The 27,918-nt window shown below is 40.2% G+C and overlaps 1 protein-coding gene across 1 annotated transcript; it reads left to right on the plus strand.

Annotated features, from left to right (window-relative positions):
- The first annotated feature begins 1,599 nt into the window (after positions 1 to 1,599).
- On the plus strand, positions 1,600 to 27,724 carry POLI (DNA polymerase iota). The gene is made up of 10 exons (XM_070421179.1): positions 1,600 to 1,695; positions 2,966 to 3,088; positions 4,232 to 4,396; positions 11,039 to 11,191; positions 13,228 to 13,464; positions 16,306 to 16,484; positions 17,757 to 17,848; positions 20,606 to 20,736; positions 22,408 to 22,613; positions 25,332 to 27,724. The coding sequence occupies exons 1-10, from the start codon at positions 1,656 to 1,658 to the stop codon at positions 26,142 to 26,144; spliced, it is 2,139 nt and encodes a 712-aa protein (XP_070277280.1). The 5' UTR covers positions 1,600 to 1,655; the 3' UTR covers positions 26,145 to 27,724.
- The last annotated feature ends 194 nt before the right edge of the window (positions 27,725 to 27,918 follow it).

Here is a 27,918-nt window from a genome sequence, read left to right on the forward strand (position 1 = left end):
TTTTCAAGGTTCTCACATCCTATTTGTAAGAGCAGATCCTGTGAAAAGAACAACGTGTTTGAATATATGTGTATATGTACACACACACACACAAACACACACACACACACACACACATACACACACAGCAATTTCCAAATTTCCTCTCTTGGAAGAAACGCACACATACACAGGCACACAAGACATCTTAACACAAGGCAGGTGATATACATGGGAATATTAAGATATATGTTAGTTTTCATTTAATCTTGGGACTTTAATTGTAATAATTTTGAAAATCTCACCCAAGGATATGTTTAATGATTTTAGAGAGGGAGGGAGGGTGAGGCGGAGAGAGAGGGAGAGAGAGACATCAATGTGGGAGAGAACCATGATTGGTTGCCCCCCCCAAGAGGATGGAACCCGAGATCTAGGCAGGTGCCTTGACCAGGAATGGAACCTGAACCTCTTGGTGCAGGGGAAGATGCTCCAACCAAGTGAGCCACGGGCCAGGCCAGGACTTTTATTTCTTTACAGCAGATAAACTGAGGCTCAGAGTAGTTACATAACCTGCCCAAAGGCACCCAACAAGTTGATGGGTCGGGATTAGAGATTTTATCTGACTCATGTATTAAAATTCTATTCCGGACACTGGGGGGGTAAGGGAGGGCAGGGGCTTGTCAAGGGCGGGGGGGAAAAAAGGACACTTATGTAATACCCTTTGTAATACTTTAAGCGAAAAATAAAAAATAAAAAAAATAAAAATAAAAATAAATAAAATTCTATTCCGTTTAGATTTTTAAAAATTCAGGGGTCCAATCTAGTACAGTCTCTTTGAATCAAACAACAAACAAAACGCAATAAACTTTAACATACTTGCTAATCATATTCGTTTATATGGCCGCCTTGCTCTTGCCATCATTTTCACCCTTTTCCCCACCCCCATCACCATAAATCGTTCAGTGTCTATATCAGTGGTTCTCAACCTTCCTAATGCCGAGACCCTTTAATACAGTTCCTCATGTTGTGGTGACCCCCACACATAAAATTATTTTCGTTGCTACTTCATACCTGTAATTTTGCTACTGTTATGAATCGTCATGTAAATATCTGATATGCAGGATGTATTTTCATTGTTAAAAATTGAACATAATGAAAGCATAGTGATTAATCACAAAACAATATGTAATTATATACGTGTTTTCCGATGGTCTTAGGCGACCCCTGTGAAAGGGTCGTTTGACCCCCAAAGGGGTCGCGACCCACAGGTTGAGAACCGCTGGCCTATATGGTAGCCATGCTCCTAACAATGGACCCGCAGAACCGGCCAGCCTCTGGGTGAGGATAAAGGGCACTAACATCGATGACCTCGAGAAAAAAAATGAGCAGTTTGGATGGCAACCGCTCCCTTCCGGCCTCCCGGGGGCGGTAGGAAACCTCCGCAAGTGGATCCACACGATTCCCACACGGCGCGTCCATCCCGGCAACTGGCTAGTCGGCCCAGACCACGCAGGCGCCAGGGCTGCGGCGGCTGGGGGCGGGCCCCCGGTTTCCCTAGAGACCGGGCGGAAGCGGCCGGAAGCTGCGCTACGATTGGCCGCCGCGGGAGGGAGGAGCTGGGGGCGGGGCCCGAGGCGGAAGGCGCCCGCGACGAGGAAGAGGACGCGGCTCGGGCCATGGAAGGCGCGGAGGCGGGGGTGTCAGTCGGCTCGCCGGGTGCGCCCGGGCCCGAGGAGCAGGGCGGGGCGGGCGGACGCCCGGGGCGGTGGCGGCGGCCGTTGGGGTGTGACCGTCCTGCCCCGCGTGGCTTCTGGCGCTGCCACGAGGGCGGCTGCCTGCTGCCTGGTGTTTTGAGACCCGCGACGGGTGGCTTCAGCTCGTAGACGCTGAGGGTGTGTTTGTAGGGTCCCTGGGAGACCCCCTGAGAGCCGGAGGGGCTCCCGGGCGGCTGGAAGTGGCAGGAGGGGGACCCTGACCCCTAGACGTTGGGGCTGGGGTCCTGGAAGAAGGGGCTGGGGGAACCCAGCACGAGGCACGTGTGGGTGGCCGCCTCTCTGGTGACCCACGTCCAGCCTCGGATCGACCTGGCATCGATCGCCCAACCCCGGGCTCTCCTTTCTGCCCTTTTATTTTTTTTTTTAATTAAACTTTAAAATTTTGGAATAATTTTAGATTTGCAGAAGTTGGAGAAATAGTTTTCCCTAATGTTACTATCTTACCTCGCCAAGGGTACATTTGTCAAAACTAAGACATTCATGTTGGTATAATACTGTTCACTGAAGTACAAGCTGTGTTTACGTTTTACCAGGTTTTCTCTCACTATATATTTTTTTTTTTCTGTCCCAGGATCCAAACCAGATATCACATCGCCTTTAACCTGCCTTATTTTTCAGCTGATGTTAACAGCTGGCGTCTCATCTTCCCCGTGTCTCCATCCCCACCTCCCCGTTCCCCCATGACATTGGCTATTTTTTTTTTTAATCCAAGAGATATTTACGGATTCTTACAATTTGGCGAGCGTTTATTGGTCTTCTATTATATGCCAGGCACTGGCGATTCAGCACTGAATCTCAGTCCTTCTCTTATGATTGAAATCAGTGTTTAAACTTTTCTGCCCCTTCCGATTTATCCCGAATTTTACTGTCAACTTCCAAGTGAGAGGATTACCTCTTGCATCTTCCATGATTAATCAAGTTTTTACCCGCCCCCCCCCCCCCAAAAAAAATTATTACTTCTTGAGAAAAACACAGTGCACACAGAAATGCTAAGTAAACAGGGCTGCAGACCCTACTGTAGATGGAGTTGCTCTCATGTCTGTGATTTTTAGCTGTTTTGACAGCTGTAATAAATCCCGGAAAGGACTTTTAAAATCACTCTGCATCCTTTTTTCTCCCTCAGTCACCATGTTGTGAGGAACTGCCAGTTGCTCAGAGATGATAAGCAGCCTGAATATTATGTTTGTGTTTCTTTGCATTTGTTTGATCAGTTCATGATCGGGCGGTGCCAGCAGGAAGTTCTTCATCCAGAGTCATAGTACACGTGGACCTGGACTGCTTTTATGCACAAGTAGAAATGATCTCAAATCCGGAACTAAAGGGCAAACCCTTAGGTAATGATGCACGTCTATAATGTTTTTATTGTCTAAGAGGATTAGCACTCGCTTATTATGTTTATTGTATTCTGATTTACTAACCACATTAGAAAGATTTGGAAGCAGTTCTTAAGGTGCTTTATGGACAGTATCTTTGCTTCACTACCGGGTGTAAACTTTATAAACCTCATTTAATAAATGGTGAATTTGACACAGCCATTTTATTTTCTACATATTTGTCTTTACCATGTTTTAGGTGAACATTGTTTTTACGGTGGTAAACACGTAGTCAATTTGCGTAAAAGAAAAAGCAGAGTTTTAGCAATCTTAAGCCACTAAGATTCAGTAAACTAGAATTTCTATACGTGCTGTGGATGATGATTTAATCATTTTTGATAAGGAGGGGGCTCAGAATGCCCCCTCACTGTGGAATCTTTTTTGTAGGTGGCTAGCAAGAATAGTTCAATAATTAGAACATGTATTGGGGGAGATCCCTGATAATTGCTGTAGGTTGGCACTTGTTAACAGAATTTTGCTTTATATTCATTGGACAGTTACTCAGAAGATAAGTGAGTTTTTCTAGCAGCCACCAGTAATTGTACTGTTATTTTTCAGCTGCTTTATTTTTTGGTAAATCATGGTCTAGAGTTGTATAGAGTTAATTCAGTATAAATTATTCTGGTTTTGTATTGCCTGAAAAAAATTCCGTACCGATTTTATTTGAATTTTTTGCTGAAGACTCCATAGAATGTATTGATGTGTGGTAAATTTCTGTTAAATTTTACTTATAGAATGTTGATGAATGGATGCTGTATTTTTAAACCAAGATATGGGTTTTTATTTTAAATATATTTTTATTGATTTGAGAGAGGAAGCGAGAGGGAGAGAGAATGAAACATCAATGAGAAACATCGATTGGCTGACTCCTGCACACCCCCATTGGGGATCGAGCCTGCAATTTGGGTGTGTGCCCTGACCAGGAATTGAACTGCTGCCTGGTTCATAGGTTGATGCTTAACCACCGAGCCACACCGCCTGAGGTAGAGTTTTTTTTATCAAAACAGATTGCCTTGCAAATGACAATTATAAGATGGAATGAGTAAATTATATTTCAAGATTTTTTTTAATTCTCTGTTTTCTCATAAATATTTATTTTTATAGGTGTTCAGCAGAAATATTTGGTGGTTACCTGCAACTATGAAGCTAGGGAACTTGGAGTAAAGAAACTTATGAATGTTAGAGATGCAAAAGAAAAGTGTCCACAGCTGGTGTTAGTTAATGGAGAAGACCTGACGCGTTACAGAGAGATATCATACAAGGTTACAGGTACAGATTATAGGCACTGTTATTTTAGCATTAATTTTTACAATGGAGGCCTGTTCATTACATGAATCTTCTATAATAATAAAAGGGTAATATGCAAATCGACTGAATGGCCGAACAGCGGAACAACTGTCTAGAAGCCAGTGCTGTGAGGGCCGAGGCAGCTGGGGCTGTGAAGGCCTACTCTTGCACAAATTTCGTGCACCGGGCCTCTAGTCTTTTAATAAGTGTAAATTGCCATAAGTCAGTTCCTTTTTGCTAATAACTTTATTTTAGGTCTTGCCCACTTTTTGAAATATTTATGACGATGACTTTATATAAATAATGTTGACAAAAAATATAAAGTTAAAAGAAGTTTGAAGTCTTTCATGAATGGTGTCATGTAAATATAAGAAATGTAAAACAGTATTTAACAGTGAAGAAATGGGAAGATATACTAAAGAAAGCCAAATATTTTAATTTAAAAACATATTTCTATTGATTTCAGAGAGGGAGAGATAGAAGCATCAATAATGAGAATCATTGATTGGCTGCCTCCTGCACACCTCCTACTGGGGATCGAGCCACAACCCAGGCATGTGCCCAGATTGGGAATTGAACCGTGACCTCCTGATTCATAGGTCAACACACAACCACTGAGCCACTGCAGCCAGGACCAAATATTTTAATTTTTAATTTAAATTAATTATGAGAGATATGCTATAGGTTAATGCATTAATGTTAATTGAGAGAGGCTTCTGTAATGTTTAACATAATTAAAAACTAGCTTTATATTTATTTATATTTTTGCTCCTGTTTGTGTTTGTTTAGTATTTTTAGCAGTTTTCAGATGAAAGGGTTAAATATGATAACTAAAAGTGCTAACAAGCCCTAACCGGTTTGGCTCAGTGGATAGAGCTAGGCCTGCAGACAGAAAGGTCCCAGGTTCAAATACGGTCAAGGGCATGTACCTTGGTTTCAGGCACATCTCCAGTATGAGGCTGATCGATGTTTCTATCTCATCAATGTTTCTGACTATCCCTCTCCCTTCCTCTCTGTAAAAAATCAATAAAACATATATTTAAAAAAATAAATAAATAAAAGTGCTAACAAACTAACAAAAATGCTCAAGAAAATTGACAAAAAAATGTTAATAGCCAACTGACAAAAAGGGCAAATATATGTCCAATAATTACCTGGAAAAAAGGAATGCTCAAATTCATTATTGGCTACGGAAATTTGAATTAGTAAGATACGATTTTATATCCATCATACTTGAAAAAAAAAAAAGAAAGAATGTGAGAAAAAGTAGAAACAAAGTATTACAGCCTTTATGAAAAAGCAATATAGAAAATTAAAGTTACATATTATATTCTTTAACCCAGTGATATCAACAAAATATATTTTTTTAAAAAGAGAATGCATGGTGCTGTATGTTTGACTCATAAATACATACCTTGTTGAGTGAGCAAAAGTTAAGATGCAAAACGTGTATAACTTTCATTTGTATAAAACAATAGCACAAACCCCTCCCCCACATATGTGTGTACATATGTATTTATGAACAGGAAGATAAATAAGAGAGGGTATATTCTAAGTTTCTTTTTAACTTTTTAAAAATATATATTTTTTTATTGATTTCAGAGAGGAAGGGAGAGGGAGAGAGAGAGAGAGAAATATCAGTGATGGGAGAGAATCATTGATCGGCTGCCTCCTGCATGCCCCCCTACTGGGGATTGAGCTCGCATCCCAGGCATGTGCCCTTGACTGGAATTGAACCCAGGACCCTTCAGTCAGCAAGCCAATGCTCTATCCACTGAGCCAAACCAGCTAGGACTAAGTTTTTAATAGTTACCTTCTGGAGTGGAAGAGGCAGTGCTAAAATGGGAGGAAGGGGGAAGGAAGGACAGCCATGCAGAAAAGACAAGACTATATTCCCCAAGTAGCACTTGTGCATCTATACAAAATTGTGTGTCTGAATATTAAGAAGTTGATTTTTAGTATATACAGAAGAAATTGTAAGATACAGAGAGTTGTGCATCTTGCCTTTGTTCTTGGTGATCTTTCATGCCATTCATATAGCTCCTCCTCACTCTTTTTAATGACTGCAGTATTCCATTGAATTTGGTTTCATATTATTTAACCAGTCCTCTAGTGATCTGAAGACAGTATGTCCTACTTTATGCCTAATGTCTCTGCATAATTATTAATAGCAGCTCTTTGTATTAAAAAACATCTTGTTCTTGCCCTAGCCAGTTTGGCTCAGTGGATAGAGCGTTGGCCTGCGGAATGAAGGGTCCCGGGTTCAATTCCAGTTGGGGGCACATGCCCGGGTTGCAGGCTCGATATCCAGTAGGGGGCGTGCAGGAGGCAGTCGATTAATGATTCTCATCATTGATGTTACTATTTCCCTCTCCCTCTCATCCTCTCTGAAATCAATAAAAAAATATATATATATATTTTAAAGTCTTGTTCTGAATGATCAATTTTATGGTTTTCCCAACAGTGATGGATTATTAAGCTGTTACCAACTTTTTGCTCTTACTAATATATGTTTCAGTAGACATTTTCCTATGGAAATGTTGGCATAATTTTATGGGGTATCTATAAGGTAAGAGTGAGTTGAGTGCTGGGTCAGAGGTAATTTGCATTTAAAATTTTGAATACTGCTATATGTTGCACATGAGTTTGTCCCAACATATTGTTAGTAGGTATGAGAGTGTTAGATATTCTTAAATTGTAAAGATTTGCCTCAGAGATGAAAAAAATAGTAAATGTTTTCTGCTATCCAGCTGGTATCAATAGGTAATACAGAGAGAAATGAAATTTCTTCTCAATGATTTCTAAGTTGTTATTAATCTTAACTAGAGGCCTCGTGCACAAAAATTTGTGCACTCGGGGGTCCCTCAGCCCATCCTGTGCCCTCTCGCAGTCTGGGACCCCTCCGGGGATGTCCACCTGCTGGCTTAGGCCTGCTCACCGGGGGATTGTGCCTAAGCTGGCAGTGATACATCCCTTGGGGGATGTCCACTTGCCAACGGGCCAAAGCTGCAGTTGAACATCCACAGAGCTGCTGAGGAGGCAGGAGAGGCTCCCACCATCGCCAATGTGATGCCTTCAGCCTGGCTTGTGGCTGAGCAGAGCTCCCCCTGTTGGAGTGCACTGCCTACCAGGGGGCAGCTCCTGCATTGAGCTTCTGCCCCCTGGTGGTCAGTGTGTGTCATAGTGACCAGTCATTCCCAGTCGTTCTGCTGTTAGGGTCAATTTGCACATTACCGCCCTAATGGGTTTGGCTCAGTGGATAGAGCATCGGCCTGCGGACTGAAGGGTCTCAGGTTCGATTCTCGTCAAGGGCATGTACTCTGGTTGCATACACATCCCCAGTAGGGGGTGTGCAGGAGGCAGCTGATCGAAGTTTCTCTCTCATCGATGTTTCTAACTCTCTATCCCTCTCCCTTCCTCTCTGTAAAAAATCAATAAAATATATTTGGGGAAAAAAATTGCATGTGCACATTACCCTTTTATTATATAGGATAGAAGCCTGGTGCACAGGTGGGAGCCAGCTGGTTTGCCCTGAAGGGTGTCCCAGATCAGGGTGGGCAGGGGAACCCCAGCTCCCTACGATCGCCCACGCCGCCCCTGCTCGCGATCGCTGGCTCTGCCCATGCTCACGCCTAACACCTTTGGCCAAGGCATTAGGCCTGGGCAAGAGACCCCCAGCTCCCCACCATCATCAACTCGGCCCCTGCTCCCTGCAATTGACTGCTCCGCCCTAATGCCTCTCACCCAGGCATTAGGCCTGGGCAGGGGACCCACAGCTCTCCAAGGGACCTCCTGCTCCACCCCTTCCCAGGCCTAACGCCTGTGGCCAAGGCATTAGGCCTGGGCAGGGGACCCCAAGCTCCCACCATCAGTGACTGTGCCCCTGCTCCCCATGATTACTGGCACTGCTCCGGCCCAGGCCTAATGCCTCTGGCCAAGGCATTAGGCCTGGGCAGGGGACCCCCGCAGCTGCAGCCTCCCAAGATCATGGGCTCCACCCCTACCCAGGCCTTACGCTTCTGCGTTGGGCCCGGGCAGCGGGGACCCCCAGCTGCAGCTGCCCCTGCCCCGGCCTAACACCTCCTCTGGCTGAGGCGTTAGGCCTGGGCAAGGGACACCCCCAGTTGCAGCCGCCTGCGATGTGGGCTCCACCCCTGCCTGGGCCTTACTCCTCTGGCTGAGGCGTGAGGCCCCGGCAGTGGGGACCCCCAGCTGCAGCTGCCCCTGCCCAGCCTAATGCCTCACTAACTCCTCTGGCCGAGGTGTTAGGCTGGGCTGGGGACCGCCCGCAGCTGCAGCCGCCCCCCCCCCCCCAATTGTGGGCTCCGCCCCTGCCCAGGCCTTATGCCTCTGGCTGAGGCGTGAGGCCCGGGCAGTGGGGACCCCCAGCTGCAGCTGGCCCTGCCCAGCCTAACGCCTCTGGCCGAGGCTTTAGGCTGGGCAGGGGACCCCCGCAGCTGCAGCCGCCCCTGCCCCGGGCCTTACGCCTCTGGCTGAGGCGTGAGGCCCGGGCAGTGGGGACCCCAGCTGCAGCCGCCCCTCCCGGGCCTTTTGCCTCTGGCGGAGGCGTTAGGCCCGGGCAGAGGATCCCCCAAGCTGCAGCCGCCCCCTGATGGGCTCCACCCCTGCCCGTGCCTAATGCCTCTGGCCGAGGCGTTAGGGCAGCGGGGACCCCCAGCTGCAGCCGCCCCCCCACCCAGCTGCAACCGCTCCCTGATCGTGGGCTCCGGGCAGCGGCTGCAGCCACCCGGAGATCCCTGGCTCCACCTCTGCTCAGCTCCCATTGCTGGCTCCACCCCTACTTCCTGCTATCACTGGCCAGAGCGGCAAAGGCCAGGATTCTCCGATCATGGCCGGGGGGCAGGGCAAAGGCGGCCCTAGGGGCCGCCTTTGCCCTGCCCCCCGGCTCTTAGCTCCCCCCTGGGTTTCCGATCACTGTCAGTGCCAGGGGGCTTCTTCTGTGCTTTCCATTTTGCCTCCCTGCATTGTGCCTACATATGCAAATTAACCGCCATCTTTGTTGACAGTTAACCGCCATCTTGGCTGGTGATTAATTTGCATATCTCGCTAATTAGCCAATGGGAAGGGTAGCGGTCGTACGCCAATTACCATGTTTCTCTTTTATTAGTGTAGATCCTAAAAATGAGAATTGATCATCCTTTTGAATTTATATTAAATCTTGGTTCAGTTCAGTTTACTAAACATTTGACTTAAGGACTAGGTTTTTTCTAGGTTCTAGACCAGGGGTGGGCAAACTTTTTGACTCGAGGGCCACAATGGGTTCTTAAACTGGACCGGAGGGCCGGAACAAAAGCATGGATGGAGTGTTTGTGTGAACTAATATAAATTCAAAGTAAACATCATTACATAAAAGAGTACGGTCTTTTTTTTTTTTCAGTTTTACTCATTTCAAACTGGCGGGATCTGGCCCGCGGGCCGTAGTTTGCCCACGGCTGTTCTAGACATTCAAATACATGTAAATTATGGTCCATCTCTGCCCTTAAGGAATAAGTTGGGGAATGGCTAATTAAAATGTTGAATTGTGATGTATTTGGAAAGTCAGGTGAGTTTTCTTTTGGTCTCAGTAATAATTGGAAATTATAATTTTTTGTTTTGGCTTTAGAAACTCCTGTGGAAAATATAGCTAGAATATATTATTGTTTTTGCTTTTCTAGGCAGACTATAATTTATTCTTTGACCTACTGCTTCAATATCATAATTGATTATAACTATTGATGTTTAATGTAGAATATAGTAACTATAAGTGTAGGAGATTGCACTAAATCTGCTATGAGTATCTGTCCAGGGAATATCATTTTTGGACTTATTTTGTTAGAAATATATAGTCTTTATTAAAAATGTGATACAGAAAAAAAAAAATCCCTTGCCCTGGCTGGTTTGGCTCAATGGATGGAGCGTCGGCCTGTGGACTTAAGGGTCCCAGGTTTGATTCCGGTCAAGGGCATGTACCTTGGTTGCGGGCACATCCCTAGTAGGGAGTGTGCAGGAAGCAACTGAATCGATGCTTCTCTCTCATCGATGTTTCTAACTCCCTCTCCTCCCTTCCCCTCTGTAAAAAAATCAATAAAATATATTTTTTAAAAATCCCAGTTAACAGGATTTAATTAAATACTAGAGGCCTGGTGCACGAAATTCATGCAGTGGGGCGTGGGAGGGAGGTCCCCTCAGCCCAGCCTGCACCCTCTTGCAGTCCGTAGTCCGGGACCCCTCACTCCTTATTGCCTGCTTGCTTGCTGCTCCTTACCTCTTGACTTGCTGCTCCTTAGGGCTGCCGCAGAGGCAGGAGAGGCTCCTGCCATCGCCACTGCGCTCACCAGCAGTGAGCCCGGCTTCTGGCTGAGCAGCACCCCCCCTGTGGGAGTGCACTGACCACGAGGGGACAGCTCCTGCATTGAGCGTCTGCCCCCTGGTGGTCAGTGCACATCATAGCGACTGGTCGTTCAGTTGTTCCGCCGTAACAGTCACTTAGGCTTTTACTATATAGATATTGTGGAACTGTGAATATGTGTAAAACTTTTAACATATTTGAGGTAAGCATAAAATAGATAAATTTATTATAGTTATAACTTGTTACATCTGTGTTCCAATATTATTTAAATTTAGAGTTGTTGGAAGAATTTAGTCCAGTTGTTGAGAGACTTGGATTTGATGAAAATTTTGTGGATCTAACAGAAATGGTTGAGAAGAGACTACAGCAGCTTCCAAGTGATGATCTTTCAGCACTGACTGTGTCAGGTCATGTATACAATAATCAGTGTAAGTGGTTTCTTATTTATCCTATTTAGTATTTTGTTTTTTGTATTTTTTATAGTTGATACTATTATAGATGTCCCCATTCCCGCCCCCCCCCCCCTTTGCCTACCTCCATCCATCCCTCAGCCCCTCCCATCCCTCTGGCCATCACCTTATTGCTGTCTGTGTCTGTGGGTTATGCCTATATGTTCTTCGGCTTAATAGTCTGTGAGTTGAGTTAATTGACTTTCTGAAAATGTTATGGCTTTTGTTGGAGGTATAGCCATATTTCAGTAATCTAAGATGGCTAAAATTAGGTGTTGCTCATGTAGCTCAATGCTCGGTGCACTTTTCATTTCTCTGACATGGTCCATGCATTATCATTTTTAACTTTCATATCTCTTAAGTTACAGGAGTTGGCTTGATAATATACTTTTTAGAATAACTTTTTATTCTCTTAAAACGATCTTTAAGCAAGGTTTTGAGGTAGACCGAATAAATTTGATTTTGTCCCCTCTTGCTTCTAGTCCCCCAAGGCACCAAAACCCTCATGTTGTCCCCTGAGCTAACCCTTGTGGAAGCTCGTCCAGGCCTACCTGCCATCTTTTGCAAGCTCCTAGTTCATTAGTTCAGATAACCTTTGCCAACTGTTAGCATGAAAGCAGGATGGTTCATTTCCTTCTCAGATTAAAGTATAAATGGCTGGTGGTATTTCCAGAGACATTTGCATTTGAAAATCAGCTGCAATATCTCTAGTGACTTTTTTTTATTTTTATGGGAGCCCAGGCGGGGAGGCCCGTGTCCGGGGCCCACAGCCCCTCGGAGGGACCAGGAGCCCTGGCTGAAAGCTGGGCGGGGAAGGCGGGCTCCCTCGCCGAGTTCTAGTGACTCTTTAATTAGACTTTGAAACATATGCAACTCTGCTGGTGACTTCCACATTATACCAATGGAAGACAAGTTACTCTGCTTTGTGTAAGACTTGCCCTGGTAAGAAACCATCTTGCTCCTAGGTTTCAGCATGTGCTTCCTCTTATCCCTGTGTTTTGAGAGCTGATGATCAGTCTCCCATCTAGTTCTCCACCTCCCTGATATTAAAGAAAAGGGGGAGAGCTACAATTCTCTTCTAGAAGACGACATGAAGCTTTTCCATCTTTTGTACCTGTGGTCTCTTGTCACTTATAAAGACTAAGTAGCAAGAAGATTCCAAATAGGTTTCTGTGTAATTCTTAAAGCAAACTCAGACTTCATTGGTTGGAACATAGTACAGAGAGCCAGGTTTTCTAACCTAAAAAGGAAATGTCTAATTCTTCATGAATTCTTCCTATTCCCCACAATTTTTGTTAAAATTTTTTCTGCCTAGAAAAATTGACAGAATATAATACAGTGAGAACACTCATTGTACTCTCCTTGTCCATACAATACTGTTAGCATTTTTCACATTTGCTTTATTTTGCTCTTTATTGACTGGTTGACTAATTGACGAGCCATTTGAAAGTAAATTGCAATATAACACTTCATTTGTAAGTACTCCTGAGGATAAGGATTGTCTCATATAATTGTAAGACCATTTTCACACCTAAGAAAACTTGTTTCTAGATAATTTCCCTGCACTTTTCATAAGAAATCTCTTAAATATGGACAGATCTAAAATTGTTTTTCATACAGCCAGTACATAAAGTTTAGATTCAGTTCTTTAAAACTGTAATGTTGACTGTCTTATTAATGCAATACTTTTATGCTTACTTACAGGTAAACAGGAATGTAAAAGTTGTACTGATGTCAGTAGGAATTTTTCATGAGAGATGAATTTTTATAATCTGTTCATCATTAAGCACGTCTGTGCATTCTCTATCACAGGCCCTTGGAGTTCACTCCCTGTAGTTACTTACTTAACGAATTCTAGTGAAGAACAAAGCAGATTAGTTAAGTGGGTGGCAGTATGGTGGTGGTAGGACATTGAATTTAGGTTAAATAAACCCTCATTTGTAAATAAAACTCATTCATAAAAAAGGAAATTAAATTGTTTTGTGGTTTTTTAATGACATTGGCTGTTTTTATAGCTATAAACCTGCATGACGTCTTGCACATCAAACTACTTGTTGGATCTCAGATTGCGGCAGAGATGCGGGAAGCCATGTACAATCAGCTGGGTCTCACTGGCTGTGCTGGAGTAGCTTCCAATAAATTACTGGCAAAATTAGTTTCTGGCATCTTTAAACCAAATCAACAAACAGTCTTACTACCTGAAAGTTCTCAAGATCTCATTCATAGTTTGAAACACATAAAGGAAATGCCTGGTAAGACACACATATTTGAAAAGTATATATTTTATTGTATTTTTTTGAAAAATTATAGATTCGTGCAATAGGCCTTCCCTTCCCCTGGCTGCCGGCACAGGTTTTCCTCCAGCACCTGGACCCAGGCCTTCGCTCCAGCCGGAGCCTTCAGTCGTCGCTGCTCCGGCCGGAGCCTTCAGTTTTCGCTCCACCGCTTCGCACCTACTTATGCAAATTAACCGCCATATTTGTTGGGTTCATCTGCATACTCTCCTGATTGGCTGGTGAGCGTAGCAGAGGGATGGTCAATTTACATGTTTGTGTATTATTAGGTAAGATGTAGTTATTCTTAGAGCCTATGTACTTGACTCTTGGAGAAAACCAGACAAGCTAATGTTCTTTGGAGGACATCTGTATTAGGAAATATATAAAAGTACTTTTCTAGTTTTACCTACTTTTGTATAGTTTGAATATGATCATGAAAGTTATAACCTGGAAGTATATAGTCCTTTATTTCCAATCCCTGGTTCATAATCTTATACTGTACATTGCATCTAAAGAGGTCTTTCACTAACTCTATGTGAGGAATATCAATATATATAAAAGGTTAAATGTCCATCCATCTGACTGGTAGCTATGACACGCACTGACCACCAGGGGGCAGACGCTTAATGCAGGAGCTGCCATGACGCGCACTGGCCATTTCAAATTAAATGGCAAAAAAATAAAAAATAAATAAATTAAATTAAATTAAATGGCACCACAGACCTGGCACTGACGAACAAACACTCAGCTTCCCATGTGGGACACAGGCCCCACCACCATCCTGGAGTGACACCCCACCAAATCACAGCCAACACTACCAAGACCCCATGGTGCAAAATGCGGCCCACAGCCCACCCCAACCGAGAAATGGTCGGGTAATGACATCATGTAGCAACACCCAGTTTCCTCTTTCTAGTGACTAGCCTCCTTGGAGTTTTTTCAGCCCAGGAACCCAACTTGCTTTATAGCCAGGTACAAACATTTTATAATTTAACCAAATGTTTATGAAGCGTTTTCACATGCCTCATCTCGTGATTCTCACAGAAGTCCTGGAGTAGGTAGATAGGAGACTCAGTGGAATCCTATTTTCATTAGCTGGAAAACAGAGATTTAGAAAGTTTAGAAACTTGACCTGACTGAAAAGAAGAAAGAAATGGTGGGACTTAAAAATGACTTCAGGTTTTCTCACTGTGCAGAATATAGTCAAACACTGCTACCGTTAAATATTTTACCTTTTGTTCCACCTGCGTGATCTACAATAATCTGCTTTGTGTTGATATTTATTGCTGTGTTGCTGACAATTACCTGAAAGAGAAGTTGGGGTGCTTTACTGGGCTGGAAAAAGTTTAATTAAGCAAGTTTGTTCTATATATATAAAAGGCTAAGTTGACTCACACGTGTGATATATATAAAGCTCTCATTGGCACCAATCGCACACATGTGTTTCGATCTGTCATTGTCGATTGTGAATTTGGTTGACACTTCTATTATAGAGAGAGGGCGAATAGTGATGTTAAAATATTCTACTTAATTTCCTTTCAATGTGCACAGATCTGTGCACCAGGTCACTAGTATATAAAATGTTAGACTACAAGGGACCTTCCAAAGACTTAAGCAAAGTTTTTATTTTAAAGATGAGGAAATTGATTTTTTGAAGGGTTCGGTGATCTATTCAGGTCTTGGGGCAAGTTTGTACTCTTGAAGATCAAATATTTAGGTTTTCATAGACCATCAATAATGGATATGTTAAATTTCATTTCTATGTCATTGCTGGGGACAAAGATGTTATAATAGAATTCTATGGAAGTGAATTTCTAAGACAACTGAAACTTAATCTTTAGATTTCTTCACATATTTAACCTGTGTTTATGTGATTCCAAAATGTGTTACTCACTGCCTTGCCTTAAGTATTACAATTGTTAACTTTTTGGATGAATCTGAATCTGTGTTTTGAAGAACAATTACTATGTCAGGTTGTAATACATTGAGGATTGTATTCTGATACTTAACACTATTACTCGGCTTTACTCTTTGAATTCTTGTATTTATTTTAAACAGGCATTCTCTTTTCTTCCATATTGCCAACTTGCCCATCCTCTTTTATTTCAGCTTTGAATATATCTGTCACTCCACTTTAATAATATCCTCTACACACCATTGCTTTTGATTTACTTCTTTTACTGTTCAAGGAAACCAGATAACTGAAGAATTAATTTTATTTAAATGAGAGGAGTAAAGGGGTACTAAATTGCTTGAACATTTTTCCTGTGATAAAATATGACTGAGTTTTCCTGCAAAAAACTGTATGATAGGAGTTTTGCCAATGAGAATTTTTTGTTTGTTTGTTTTCTGGCTCTTAATTATATGTGGATGGTAAATATTGCCAGATATGACTTGTAGATAAATATTTGGTGTGTGTATAGAATTCAGTTAGATTAACTAATAAGCACATGCTAATTTTAATTGCTCTGATGACAGTTTTTCTTTATATGAAAAATCACCATGATCCTTGAAAACTTCCACAATGGTATATAACAGGTGGTAAAAATCTCATTTTATCAAGACTGAATTTATTGGTTCTCTCTATATTTATTATATTATATTAAATATATTAGGGCTGTTAGGTTTGCAAAGTGGTTCATATAACTCACAGGCCCTGAGCAGAAGAAGAACAATCTCATTTTTAATGAACTTTGATGTTAGCAAAATATTCGTTATGGAATTTAAAGATATGCTTGCTATAGGAATGATAATATTTTAATTAGCTTTATTTTAAGGAGAAAAGCTATTGTAACACATGCATTTCTTTTTGTTTAGGTATTGGCTATAAAACTGCCAAACGCCTGGAAGCACTGGGTATCAGTAGTGTGCATGATCTTCAGACCTTTTCATCCAAAATATTAGAAAAGGAATTAGGAATTTCCATTGCTCAGTGTATCCAGAAGCTCAGTTTTGGAGAAGATAACTCTCCTGTAACACCCTCAGGACCACCTCAGGTGCATAATGACATTTCACTTGAGTACTTACTGGTTGTCACATTATTTGAGAAAGGTTTCTAGTTTATTGCTGTTTTTACTAATCTAGTTTGTTAGGTCAGTACATGGTCCCTTTCCTGTGAGGAAGCTAATTTATTATAATATATTAATAAATATTCTTAAATTGAATCTAAGAATTAGTATTTCAATCTCAAGTTAGCCAATAGCCTATCTATATATATATATAAAACCTGAGTGACCAAACGACCGGTCGACCAGCCATGACGCGCACTGACCAACAGAGGGCAGACGCTCAACACAGCTGCCCCCTGGTGGTCAGTGCGCTCCCACAGCAGGAGCGCCGCTCAGCTGACCAACGGGTGCCAGGCGCAGGGCTCACAGCTGGCAAGCACAGCTGCGGCAATGCAAGCCTCTCCCGCCTCCGTGCAGCTCTACTGAGCAGCAGCTGCAGGCGCAGTGGGACTGGGATGAGCGGAGGGAGGCTCTTCGGGGTCCTCAGCTGCCTGCCGCTTTGCGCACTACTGCATCCCTCGGGATGTTGGATTGCCGGTTCGGCCTATGGGGATTGGGCCAAAACTAGCAGTCAGACATACCTTGAGGGGTCCCGGATTGCGAGAGGGCGCAGGCCAGGCTGAGGGACCCCACCGGTGCACGAACCTGTGCACTGGGCCTCTAGTATTGCATATATGAGGCAAAATATTTTAATTTTTTAAAAAGTCTTGGTTTTAGAGAAGTCTAATGATTTAGGAGATGGAGAAAAGTTTAATTACCTAGTTCATACTGATTGATTATCTTTTATGTGACAGGCACATTACTAAGTACTTTATGTACATTAGCCCATTTAGTTTTCACAAACCTTTAAGGTAGGTAGTTCTATTGTTTGTTTATAAACTTTTCCTCTCTTCCTCTCCCTCCCTAGTTTTTTTTTTTTTTTTTTTTTTTTAAGATGAGGATACTGTAGGTTAGAAAAGTTAAATAACTTGCCCAATGTTAAATTCAAGTTTTAGGAGAGTAAGAGCCTCGGTGTAATCATACAGTAAAGCTTGGAGTTGCTACTAGAGCTTTAAAATTTTCTTGACGTCCAGTGCACTTTTCTAATGAAGTATGATAACCTGCAGAAAAAAACAAGTTAATATGAAAGTGAACTAAATGGTTCAAAGTAAGCACTAGAGGTAAGTTAGTCAAGGCTGTGTTGGTTTACCTGACTTACTCACTGGTAATTGTATATGCTTGTTTGGTGTACAGTAATCCTTATGTGTGCTTTTTTGGTAGTCCTTTAGTGAAGAAGATTCACTTAAAAAATGTTCATCAGAAGTCGAAGCTAAAAGTAAGATCCAAGAATTACTTGCTAATCTTTTGAAGAGGTGATTTTCCATTTTGCCATATCCTGTATATTCTGTCCTGGAAAGAATACTTGATGTTGTACCTTGGAATTTACAGATTAACTGGAGACTAATCAGTATAACAGTAGATCATTTATCACTGAATTTCTCTACATTATAAGCTATTGCAAAGGTAGTAACAGATGCTCTTAAATAAATTTAATCCATCTAGTTCCATTGGTTTTTAGTAACATTGTGGTTATTATGTGTCTCTTAAGCTGCTGGTAGTTAACCTAAAGGGGTTTTATCTGTTTTTCTAGAATTCCTGCACCTCTAAATTTGTAATGGGTGAGGATAGGTAGTTATTAAGAGCAACAACAATAAAGCAGAAGAACCCTTATGTCTCCTTAGCCTTACTCTGTGTGAAAGAAAATGGAGTCAGACAAAAGCATAGCTAACTGGGGCTGTGTGTGAGCAGTGAGAGTGAATGTGAGAGAGTGCAGGCTTCTGGTCTGTAAGTACATGAAGAGTGTCCACTGGGACTTTGAGTATACAAGTTGCCTAGCATAAGCAGAACAAGACATGCACCTATCTGACACGGTCCTTTGCCATCATATATCTATTCCAATACTCCGTAGAAGAGTATTGTCTCTGTTCCTCTCAGTTCTTTGATTTCTCAAAATGGGGTGTCACGGGTCTAACAGTTTTGGATAGGTAGGTGTGCTTCTCTAATGATGCCTGGATGACTGACTGACTAGAGAAAAAGGTTTTTGGATGAGTCTAAGTAGCAGAAACGGATGAAGTGAAATTTCCTACAACTTTGCTGTCACATGCAGTGTGGTTCTCATGTTGTGAGCAAAGCTGTGCAGCTCACCATTTGTTGCATGCAAGTGGGGCTGCCAATGACCCAGCTCCAGTGATATGACTCATGCTGGGCCCGTGAATATGCTTGTGAAAGTGGGTCATCTGCTTTGCTTCAACTAAATAGTAGACTACTATGAAAAGCCTGCCATTAGAAATAGTTCCGCACATAGAAAAATCACAGGAATTACAACTTTTATAGGTTCTCTTATTTGAAGAATCAACCCAGAAATGAGTCTAGGTGCTGTAAGCCTGTGCGATACCGTTAACCGTTTATCCTTATCTCTGCTTGCCATTCTCTTCTCTACCGTGGCCCCTTATTTCAGTGATTGAGTGTAATACCTTTTAAGTGACTGGCAAAAAATAATCGTGTGTGAATGTATTTTTCTTCTTGAGTATATGTAGATATGTAAGAGGTATAAAATCATCTAATTTTTAATCCAATTTCTAAGCAATAGTTCAAGATTGCTTAGAATGTAACCTTTTTATAGTATGTCTTAATTAGTTATAGGAATCAAATCATTGTGTTTTAATTGCATATTGACTTATTAGAACAAGTTTAACTGGAAAATATTTAAATTAGTAATATGTTTACAGAAACTTTAAGATATTTTTTATTTTAGTAAAGCAGCAATCAAGATATTTTGTGATAAATAAGAGAAAAATTATTTATTACAGAAATCTAAATTTTCTAATTCAAAATACTTAATTTGAGTATATTTAACAGTGTAAAATATTTTTATTTTGTACTTGATTTTTAATTTATTGCCATACAGATAAAAAGGAAAATGTTATTCTTTAATGACATGTGTTTTCTCTAATTAGATTTTTCTATTCTTTAAGTGAATTTTCTATCTATATCATTAAAACCTTTGTTTTAGTGTTCCATCCAAAACCAAGACCATTTGTATGGAACACTAATTTTTTTTTTTTTAATATATTTTATTGAATTTTTACAGAGAGGAAGGGAGAGAGATAGAGAGTCAGAAACATCGATGAGAGAGAAACATCAATCAACTGCCTCCTGCACATCTCCCACTGGGGATGTGCCGGCAACCCAGGTACATGCCCTTGACCGGAATCGAACCTGGGACCCTTGAGTCCGCAGGCCGACGCTCTATCCACTGAGCCAAACCGGTTTTGGCTGGAACACTAATTTTTTAAAAAATTTTGTATTTATTGATTTTAAAGAGAAAGGGGGGGAGAAAGAGAAAGATTGATTTGTTCCACTTATATATGTATTCAGTGGTTGATTCTTGTATGTGCCCCTGATGGGGCATTAAACCTTAAACCTTGGTGTATCAAGAGGATGATCTAACCAACTGAGCTACCTGGCCAGGGCTGGATGGAACGCTCTTTAGGATGCATGTACATGTACTTCCTAAGTATAATATATAATTGATATTTCAAGTTATTGCTTAATGTGGAACATATTGGTGACATTATTATTGGCTCTCTTGGATCTATTTGGGGAATGCTCTTTGACAAAAATAATCTCATTAATTTATTTTCTTTTTGTGATCCTGTATTTTTAAAATATGTGTAAAAATCTGTCACTTTTCATATATTTGTTTCTGTCAGTGAATGATTCTTTGTTTCTTTAATTTCCTGCTAATTTTAATATTTTGCTTTTGGTTATAATTTGGACTTGGATTATAAAATTGCTTGTTATAATTATGCCTTATTTCTGTTCTTTTTCTGATAGCACTCAATTCTGAGTGAGGCCTGAGAGCCTTACACTTAACATTTCAGAGCATTAGTGTGTAGACTTTGCATAATTTATTTGGGCTAGTGAAGGATTTTTATTGCTTACTGCCTACTTATCAACTGTGTAATTGTTTTAGTTACTAAATCTGTCCTCTTTATATAAATTAACTTGACAATTTTTTAAAATCTTTAGGTAATATTTTTCAAATTGCTCTTTCTCTTTATTTTTAGAGTATGCCAAGATGGAAGGAAGCCACATACAATAAGATTAATAATCCGTCGGTATTCATCTGAGAAGCACTGTAGCCGTGAGAGTCGTCAGTGCTCTATTCCATCCCACATAATTCAGAAGTTAGGGACAGGTATGGGCTAATTTCCTAATAATTTAATTAGACTCTTAAGAGAGCAAATTTTGAATTAGAAATATGATCCATAGATAGAGGATTTTCACAGGGGGTTAGTGAGCTATTTAAACTCTTTATCAGAAATTTTCACTAGAAAACTTTGTTGTTGTTTAATAGATTATAAAAGTAAAAGACTCAGTTAAGAATGCTTCCCAAGTTCAGAAAAAACAAGACTGTTGTAATTATATGGCATGAGATGACTTCTTTTTGAGCACTTACATTGTTTCCAATTTTTTTGGCTATTATGAAAAATGATGCTGGCAAGTCATTGGGTGGGTATATACTTTTGTTTAAACTGCTGGGTTTTATGGTAAGTTGAACTCTAAGACACTGCTAAATTTTTTCCAAAGTGGGTATAACAGTTTACATTCTCATCAACAGTGTATGAGCATTCCAGTTTTTTCAGATTCTCATTGACATTTAGTATTATCAGTTTCTTTTATGATAGTCATACTTAAGGCTGTGTAGTGGTATTTCATTGTGTTTGTGTTTTCTTTTATGAATTGTGCTTTTAGTGTTATATCTAAAAGTTATTTGCCTAAATCAAAGGTCACAGGTATTTCTATGTTTTCTTTTAGAAATTTAATGTTTTGAGCTTTAAACTTAGATCCACTTTGAGTAATTTTTATGTGTGGTATAAGGTAAGGGTCTGAGTTCATTCTTTTGCATGTAGGTATTCATTTGTTCCAGAAGAATTTGTTGAAAAGACTATTCTTTCCCCGGTGAACTGTCATTACACCTTTGTAAAAAACTAAACATGTTGTAGAAATGTATTTCTTGATGTTCTTATTCTGTTGATCTATATGTTTATCCTTTTACCAGTTCTACCCTATCTTGATTCTTTCTTGAAATTAGGTAGTATAAGCTCTCAAGCTTTAATTTTTTATAAATTGTTTTGGGTATTCATGGTCCTGGGCTTTTGTTTGTAGAAAGATCTTAAAGTAGAAGTTTGATTTGTTAACTGTTTATCCAGATTTTCTATTTATTTTGAGTCTGTTTTAGTAATTTGTGTCTTTTAGAAATATATGCATTTCATCATAGTTGTCTAATTTGTTGTCATGAAGTTGTTAATATCCCCTTATAATTCTTTTAATTTTTGTGAAGTCTGTAGTGAGGTTCCTCTTTCATTCCTGATTTGGGTAATTTATGTATTCTCTTTTTTCCTTTGTAATTTTAGCAAAGATTTGTCAATTTTGATCTTTTTTAAAACCCAACTTTTGTTGTCATTGTTTTCTCTGTTTTTATTCTTTCTATTTTATTTATTTCAACTTTGTTGTTTTCTTCTTTCTGCTTGTTTTAGGTGTTTTTTGTTTTTTGTTTAAAGAATCGTTTATTGGTTTCTGAGGGAGATGAAGGGAGAAGAGAGAAACATTGATGTGAGAGCATAACACAGGGGGATATTTTTTGACATCATTACTACCTTAATCAGATATTCCATATTTCAACTCTTTTGGAAACTTTTACTCATTTGGCATTTAGTAGTAATGTTGAGATGTCCTAGTTTCCATATATACTGTCAAAATGTCCCAAAGATATCTATTTAGGATTTTAATTTAAATTATATTAAACTCTTAATGTTAATTATTTTATAATGTGTTTAGATACTGTCTTCTTAAACATTTTATTTAGGAAGTTATGATGTGATGACGCCAATGGTTGACATACTTATGAAACTTTTTCGAAACATGGTGAATGTGAAGATGCCATTTCATCTTACCCTTTTAAGTGTGTGCTTCTGCAACCTTAAATCACTAAATACTACTAAGAAAGGGACTATTGATTATTATTTAACACCATCATTATCAACAACTTCATGCTCTGGCAAGCGCAGTTTTGTAAGTACACTGTTACTGGATTTGTGTAATTAAATTACAGGTCTCAGTTTGTGTTTAATGGATATAATTTAGAGTTTCTTTGGGGTTATATTTTTTTGAGTGACTTACATGTATATATAATACCTATCATATTACAGTTGCTACTCATAAGTATACAGTATTATGATGGAGAAGAAAACATAAGCATCACTGGGTAAAAAAGAAAATGATTATAGAGATTCCCTGTTTTGGAAGTATTGAAACATTTTATAACAATATACAGGAGTATGATGATTAGCTCATACATATGAAAATATTTTTAGATACTAGAAATCAAATTATTTTGTCTGTTAATTTATACATAAGCTACCAGCACCCCCCTCAGTGTTTTGTTAAAGCATTTAAGTTTTCTTGGTTTTGACATTAAATTGAATTCTGATAGCAATATTGATAGAATATGACTGCTAATTTTATAATTGTAGAAATAAGAGGTTGGCAGTAGAGAGGCAAAGGCCAGTCATGTTTTCAGATGACTAAAACAAAGCCCTGTGTATGGCTCTTTAGCAAACCTCTATTTGCTAAATGTGGGCTTCTTTAAAAAATAATCGTCTTTTACTAAATTGTCCATGTCTACAATTCTTAATTTAAAGTGTTTTTATTATTTTCTTTCTTTATTAGTTAGTATAATTTTAGTAATATTTTATTTACATATAAGTTTTAAATGAGAATAGAATAGTGTTACAGAAATAATGAATTAGTGCCCTCTTCAAATTACTATTTTTCTCTGACCAATTTAATTCTGTCTATTAACTGAAAGTTTAAAAGGTGCTGACTTTTTGCTTTATAATCTGTAAAATGAGAATTAATTTACAGTGGTATTAGAGTGGCAAATATAAGTGGAAGCACCTTGTGTGTATCTGGCAATGGCCTGGATCTCTTCTTCTTTTATTTTGAAGTTATTGTGTTGATGAATTATATTTGACCGTGTATACATTTTTATGGTGCTTAAAATTTTAAGTGAAAAATTTTACATGAAAACTATGCAAATTAGAATTGAAGTTGTTTTTAAATTTTTATTTCATGAATATATAAAAGGGCTAGTAAAGGGTTAAGGGGGTCAAATATATGGTGAAGGAAGATTTGACTTTGGGTGGTGGGTACACAATACAAAATACAAATCATGTATTATAGAATTGTACACTTGAAACCTATATAATCTTATTAACCAATGTCACCCCAATAAATTTAATTTTTTGAAAAGTGTTATCTAATCTAATAAAAGAGAAACATGCAAATTGACCACACCTCTGCTACGCCCAAGCCACACCCACCAGCCAATCAGAGTGACTACATGCAAATTAAATGCAACCAAGATGGCTGCCAGCAGCCAAGGAGCTGGAGCAAGCAGGAGGCTTGGTTGCCTCAGCGATGGAGGAAGCCAAACTTCCTGCCTGCCCTGGCTGGCTGTGGCCTCTGCTCAAGGCAACAAAGTTTCAATTATAGAAGACAAATAAATCCCAGATACCTGCTTCCAGCCAGCCTCCACTGGGAGCTTGGGTGGCTGGGGGCTGTGGCCAGCCTGCAAACAGCCATCAGCTCCTCACCCAGGCTGGCCAGGCACCCATTGGGGACCCCCACCCTGAAGGGGGTGTGGCCAGTCTGAAAATGGCCCTCAGCTCCTCACCCAGGCTGGCCAGGCACCCCAGCGTGACCCCCACCCTGATCCGGGACACCCTTTAGGGCAAACCAGCCAGCCCCCACCTATGCACCAGGCCTCCATCCTATATAATAAAAGGGTAATAGGCAAATTGACCCTAACAGCAGAACGACTGGGAATGACTGGTCACTATGACACACACTGACCACCAGGGGGCAGATGCTCAATGCAGGAGCTGCCCCCTGGTGGTCAGTGCGCTCCCACAGGAGGAGCTCTGCTCAGCCACAAGCCAGGCTGACGGCTGCCAGTACAGTGGTGGTGGTGGGAGCCTCTCCTGCCTCCTCAGCAGCACTAAGGATGTCCGACTGCAGCTTAGGCCTGCTCCCCGCTGGCAAGTGGACATCCCCCAAGGGCTCCCAGGCTGCCAGAGGGATGTCTGACTGCCAGCTTAGGCCCAATCCCCCAGGGAGCGGGCCCAAGCCAGCAGGTGGACATCCCCTGAGGGGTCCCAGACTGCGAGAGGGCACAGGCTGGGCTGAGGGACCCTCCCGAGTGCACAAATTTTTGTGCACCGGGCCTCTAGTATCTTAATAGTGATGTTGGATTTTCACCATGGAAGTATATATTTTTCCTTTCCATTAAATGTTACAGTTTAGAATAGGGATGCTCTATGCATACATATAAATATTTATAAATACATATTTATGCATATATACTTAAATATTTAGCTATCCCTTGGCGAATCACTTACTTTTTTAGGCCATCATTCTTTTATTCACAAAACTGGAAGTTTGAATTTACAGTTATTAAGATCCCTTCCAGGTCTCTAAATGCATGCCTACCTTCTGGCTCAGTGCTATCTATGAAGTAAACCTCTTCCTGGAATAGTGAGTAAAGATGCACACAATAGTGTGACTAATTGCAGTGGACTAGTCATCTCTAGTTGTTGGGAGTTGACCCAAAGGGTTGAAGTTATTGAGTAGGATAGAAACACATTGGTCAGATAATAAGGTATATTCACACTTCAGCAACATGAATATTTAAAGAGATATCTAAATTATTGTGCTATCCTTGTGTTCTAGAAAATGAAAGATACTCAAATGGAGGATTTTTCGAAAGACAAAAAAACAAATTGGGATTTTCTACCAACTGGAAGAATTCAAAGTCCAAGAACTGGGGAGTCTCCACTAAGTTTTTCTAAAGATCAAAACAGTGATGATTTCCCACTCTGCTCACTTCCTGAGGGTATTGACCAAGAAGTCTTTAAACAGCTTCCAGTAGATATTCAAGAAGAAATCCTGTCTGGAAAATCTAGAGAAAAAGTTCAAGGGAAAGGAAGTTTGAGTTCTCCATTACAGGCCTCCAGAGGAATATTATCTTTCTTTTCTCCAAAACAAATGCAAGATAGTCCCTTAAATCCTAGAGATAATTTATCTAATAGCAAACAGATGTCCTCATCATCTCCCTGTGAACCAGGAACCTCAGGCTTAAATAACAGTTCCTCTTACCTGTCCAGCCAAAAGGATGATTCACATTATTTAGACAGTAGCTTAAAAGATGAACGAATGAGTCAAGGACCTAAAAAGTCTCAAGGATTCCACTTTTCAAATACAAACCCCACTGTATCTGTTTTTCATTCATTTCCAAATTTTCAGAGTGAGCAACTTTTCTCCAAAAACCGCACTACAGATAGCCATAAGCAACCGACAGCTGAGGCGTCTGATCATGAAGGACTTGCAGAAAATAGAGAGCAAGATTGTACTGCTGAGAAAATTACTTTTCCTTCTGATGTTGATCCTACAGTTTTCTATGAACTTCCAGAAGAGGTACAAAAAGAACTGTTGGCTGATTGGAAGAGAAGAACAGGATCAGACTTCCACAATGTACATAAATAAGCATGTTCAGAAAAAAGGTCTAAAAAACAAGGGGAAGACCATTATTCTCAGATTAGCAGTTTATTAAGCTTGTCTAAATTAAACACTAATCAATATTTAATAATGTCACAATCCAGTATAAAATGTTCTAAAGCAAGAATAGTTATGGGAAGTAAATTCTGACACAAAATATAAAAAACTCATAATAGAAGAAATAATGTAAAACATTACCTTCTTATTTCTAAAACTATTTTATATTGCTTTTCAATAAAAATATATCATAGCATTAGTTCATTTCCCATAAAATGAGGGGAAAGATATACTGTATATGCCTGCATATAAGAAATAGACTGGCCAAATCATTGCTATGCCATAGCAAATAACTTTTTTTTTCTATGAAATATGGAATATTTCAAGAAATTTAGCCCATTAAGAAACAGCCAAGCCCGGCTGGTGTTGCTCAGTGGTTGAGCATCAACCTATTAACCAGGAGGTCATGGTTTGATTCCCAGTCAGGGCACATGCCTAGGCTGCCAGCTCGATCCCCAGTAGAGGGCGTGCAAGAGGCAGCAGATCAGTGATTCTCACTCATCATTGATGTTTCTATTTCTTCCTCTCCCTTCCTCTCTGATATGAATAAAAATATATATTTTTAAAAATTAACCAAATAAATTTTACTGCCAACTTACCTGTTAAAAATGTAGATATCTTTGAAGTACTATGTACCATTTATTAAGTTAATTTTTAAAAAAATATATTTTATTGATTTTTTACAGAGAGGAAGGGAGAAGGACAGAGAGTTAGAAACATCGATCAGCTGCCTCCTGCACACCCCCCACTGGGGATGTGCCCGCAACCAAGGTACATGCCCTTGACCGGAATCGAACCCGGGACCTTTCAGTCCGCAGGCCGACGCTCTATCCACTGAGCCAAACCGGTCAGGGCATTAAGTTAACCTACCACAATGCCTGACACACAGAGGGCATTCACTGACTATTGAATAAAGGGGTGAGAAGTGGGCAGGCGAGTGACTATACAGGTAGAGAACTAGAAGGGACTTTCCATGAAGAAAGATGAAAAGGAGGACAGACACTAGAAGTGCAAGGTAGAGTGGGTCTGTAAGGGTGCGAGGTAGTGAAAGAGGTCCATTTCCTCTGGCCAGTCTGTAGGGTCTAAAAGCAGTGATTATGTTTTTGCATCTCTGCATTTTGTAGATGAGACTAAGAATGTCATATCCACAACGAATATACAGTTACTAAAGTGATGGATGTCCTCTTTCTCCTGTTGTTATTGCCTTCACCTTTTACTGCCAGATTAAAAATTGATTTTAAAAAATTGGATATAAGGTTGTGGACACCTTTAATTTGTAAGACAGGATGTTTCTAGAACACACCAGAGCACTGTTGGAGGAGTCCTATTTATAACCTTCGCAGATATAAAGAAAAGACGATAAAGTACAAAAATGTGAGTAAAGGGTAGCTTAAAAATATTTCCTAGATAAGAAGTTTGAACTAAGTTTCAGATTCCTTGAAATTTGCAAGTTTCCTAATCACCAAGGATTTTTAAGAGGGAGTTTGGGATTATCAAAAGCAATAACTTGTAGCAAGAATATCAGAACTTAATTCACACAAATAACTATAGGAGTTTGTACATGTAGTTTTCTGATAAAGTAGTTAAACTTATAAATGGAGTTTATCACTTTTTTAGATAATCTATTTTTTAAAAAGTGCTAATAATCTTTGTAATCATTTCAGCCAGAAATCAGCATCTGACTTTTTAAGTTATCTTTTATCTT

Source organism: Myotis yumanensis, unplaced genomic scaffold, assembly GCF_028538775.1.
Source record: "Myotis yumanensis isolate MYYU_CA2020_CCGP unplaced genomic scaffold, mMyoYum1.0.hap1 SCAF_7, whole genome shotgun sequence".
Classification (NCBI taxonomy): Eukaryota; Metazoa; Chordata; class Mammalia; order Chiroptera; family Vespertilionidae; genus Myotis; species Myotis yumanensis.